Source organism: Chelonia mydas, chromosome 1 (assembly GCF_015237465.2).
Source record: "Chelonia mydas isolate rCheMyd1 chromosome 1, rCheMyd1.pri.v2, whole genome shotgun sequence".
Classification (NCBI taxonomy): domain Eukaryota; kingdom Metazoa; phylum Chordata; order Testudines; family Cheloniidae; genus Chelonia; species Chelonia mydas.
In genome coordinates, this window is record NC_057849.1 from 137,958,075 (window position 1) to 137,961,722 (window position 3,648).

Sequence of the window (3,648 nt, forward strand, 5' to 3'; positions counted from 1 at the left end):
AAAAAAAAATCTGAAGGAATATGTAAGAATTTGCTCCTTATATTTTCACTCTGTTTATATTTTCTACCTAACTAGGCACCATATGTACCTTTTTCTTAAATCCTCTTAATTTTGACCAAGCTTTTCTGTGAGAAAAGAAAAAAACACTTCCCCGAAAAATAACCAGAAATACTGAGCTCTTCTTAGGTTTCCAGGACAGATCTAAGCACGCTTCACAGAGCAGTGAAATGGAAGATGAGAGATCTGGAACTCAGAAGCTTGACATTTGGTATTTATTCCTCATTATTAATTATTATTATTAGACGGAGAACTGGCAGTGACCCCAATATTTAGTTTACCTAACACCTTCCATTATAAAAGATTGTCATCTTTCTTGAGCTCTATCACCTTTATTATTTGTAGCAGGGTTTTGGCAAGAGGAAAGTGCAGTTTACTAGCACCATGAAATTCTGCTCAGATGTAGATGAATATGAACTGTTGAAAATAGCTATTTCCCTACCATGGCTTGTGTTGTTACTGCGTGATTTTGGCAGCATGCAAAAACACCATGAACATTCTAAGGCTGGGACCCCACAGCTATTGCCATAGCAGCATACATTGCACTGGAAATCCCTGCAAACAGAAACTCTGCCAAGTTGCTGCCAGAGCAGCTATAGTACCAGAGGAAGGGATGGGAAGATCCAGGCTGAGTTGCAACTATCACCTGGGCCCAACACATGGCCCCAGTGGCCTATTGCCCACCTCTAGGGGTATCACAGAGGGCAGATATTATTCTTCCGCACCCACATACCTCCCATGTTGGGATGAGAACCCCAGGAGAAGATAAATTCAAATAATAATAATAATGTGTACCAGAAGAGCATGAGTTCTAAACTCTGTTGCTGAGTGCTTTAGTAATTGTGTACCCTTCACAACTATTAAACTGGGACGAGCAATATATCCCAGCTCTCCACTACAGCAGACCCAAATCTCATCCAATTAGCCACACTGCATACCTTTATTTTCTATTCTGTCTGTAGAATGGGGCTACTCATGCATATGTAACCCACTATTTTTCAGTGTATTATGCAACTTCTTTTAGTGGAAGGTTCAAACAGGGTAACAGTCTTCTGCTACCAACTAATACATTTAGTCCTGTAGTTGAAGGAATAGCACTCTGTGTTGAAGTACTTAAAATTCAGGATTCAAATCCTGATGATGCATGATCAGCAATTACAATTGCCCATGCAAGCTTCATTCTTGTGCAGATTCATTGTGACACAGACTGATCACATGATAACATATGACTATTTCCACAGGACAGGACAGAGAATGGATGGTACTGAGAAGTTGTATAGTCAATGAGATTTATCTATAGGACCCTCCCTCATTTTTCTAGCAGTTGGAAGGTGCATAGAGAATAAAATAGGGAATGCAAAAAGATAAAAGATGGTCTTGTGGTTAAGACAGGTGACTGTTACACAGACCTCACTTCCGTCCTTCCCTCTACCAGAAACTTCCTACGTGATGCTAGGCAAGTTACTTGAATTGGAATTTTGGTACATGGTCACTATTAGTTTCGCTCTCATTTTCTAGGGGCCCAACTTGAGATACCAAGGGCTGGATGATCAGAAATGCTAAACACTCTGAAGAGCAACTGAGCTGTGGCTGCTCACTGTCTTTGTCTCAGTTTTCCCCACCTGTAAAATAGGGTTAACAATACTCTTATCTCTCCAAGAAATTGTGAAAATAAACTTATTAGCATTTGCGAGGCACTCAGGTACTACAGCTTATGAGCACCATGAGTAAATTAATAATTCTGTATTCAGTACATGGTTTTACATGACGCGAAAGGGTCACGTATTGGATAATGGAGATAAAAATATACTGAATAGCTCCCTGAGCATTATCCCTCCTGTGCACTGACTGAAGCAGAGGTCATGTGGAAAAAATAGTATGCAATCAGGTCATTAAGGTGTCTATCATAATGCACCCACACATACAAGCAGGGGAAAGAATAAGGTTTCACAGGCAACCTTAGTTCTAGTATTTCCTAATGTTCAAATGCTTGACTTCACAAAGTAAATACTGGTTTCAGAGTAGCAGCCGTGTTAGTCTGTATCCACAAAAAGAAAAGGAGTACTTGTGGCACCATAGAGACTAACAAATTTATGTGAGCATAAGCTTTCGTGAGCTACAGCTCGCTTCATTTGAATATGTTCTAACGTAATTATTATTTATATTTTGGGAGCACTGAGAGATTCCAATTAGAATCAGAGCTCCATTGTGTTGCGTGCTGTACAAACATATAGCAAAAAAAAGTCCTTGCCCCAAGAAGCTTACAATGTGGTTATTTAGAATGAAGCAGGAAAGGAGAGCCCTTTAGAATCTGTGCCTATATAGGACTGAGAACTAAACTGATTGTTCAAGCTCGATACCAGCTTAACCAGTTTATTCCATGGTTTGGCCTACCAGTATAGACAGGCCCAGACACCGTAGGAAATTGTGTTTAGATGTTCTGTCCTCGATCCTTACTTTAGGCTAAAATAAAGCTCATTCCATCGCTGGCAACACATTTAGTGGTTAAGAAATTAACATGCATCTGTCATGCAAGACCAGCCCAACAGGTTTAAAGACACCTAAAAACTTCCTCGTGGCAAATATTTACTATACCACAAAGAAAACAGTTTTAAAATGAAAATAAGCAAGCCAAGGGGCGTGAATCGGAACTATACCAGTCTAACAGTAGCAGAGCTCTGTGCAGATTTACTCTCAGATAACACATACTCCCTTTCTGATACTGCTGAACCAAATCATGTTTGACATCCCCAGGGAAGAGCAAACCATTCAACATTAACAGCTTTCTCCTGTAGCTGTTACGGATACTCTCTCCCACAGATGCAGGGATTCACAGGTCCTTCTAATCCTTCCCTGGCATTATTTACAGCCGGCCGCGTGTTCCTAGGATAGAGGAAACTCTCCAAATTCTCTGACTGGTGCCTGGATGCGGAAGTCTCCCCACATGCAGCCATCAGCCCCAGGATGAGCACTACGCGCCCTGCCCCTCCACGAGCGACTACTGCCCACCAGCGTGCGCCGCCCCCGAGCCCAGGGCCCCCGGGCACAGGAGCAGGAGTCCCTTGCGAAGGCCTTGCGCTCCCCTCCTCCGCACCCGCTGGTTATTTGCGACCCTGCCCCCGGGAATTACGGGGGCACCTGCCCCCGTCTTTGTCATTTTAATGCTAGCGAAGGAGGCTCCGCTGGCGCCCCCCAAGCCTCGGGGCTGCTCCAGCTGGAGAGCGAGCGGCTCCGGACACCGCTGGAGGGGTCGCTCCCTGCCCCCGCGGGAAGGGGCGTCCCCCCACGCCCGCAGCCGCCAGCCCCGCTGCCCCGGCCTGTCGCTCACCTGGCGCCCGCGGCTGCGGGGGGGAGGTACGCGCAGCCCCCGGCTCCGCCATCTTCTCACTCGGCCGGCGGCGAGCGCGGCTCCTGCTCCCGGCTGCGGCCCCGCTGCGCTCCGGGTGGCCGCCGCACAGGCGCGCTGGCCGCTCCGCCGCACCTGACGCCGCGCTGCGGGGAGGCGGAGGCGGCGCGGGCTGCCAGCGGGGCGGGAGGCGGCCGCGGCTGCTCCGGTGCCCGCTGCGCGCAGTGGGTGGGGCGGAGGCTCCG

The 3,648-nt window shown here is 47.0% G+C and overlaps 1 protein-coding gene across 8 annotated transcripts in view; it reads right to left on the reverse strand.

The window, feature by feature from the left end:
• Positions 1–3,513, reverse strand: part of MAP7D2 (MAP7 domain containing 2) — a 125,900-nt gene extending 122,387 nt beyond the window's left edge. For all 8 annotated transcript variants that reach the window (XM_037901522.2, XM_043537968.1, XM_043537966.1 and 5 more), the window contains exon 1: positions 3,386–3,513. In XM_037901522.2, coding sequence (XP_037757450.1) covers positions 3,386–3,437 — 52 coding nt within the window. In that variant the 5' untranslated portion in view covers positions 3,438–3,513. The remainder of the gene's footprint in view (positions 1–3,385) is intronic.
• Positions 3,514–3,648: the final 135 nt, after the last annotated feature.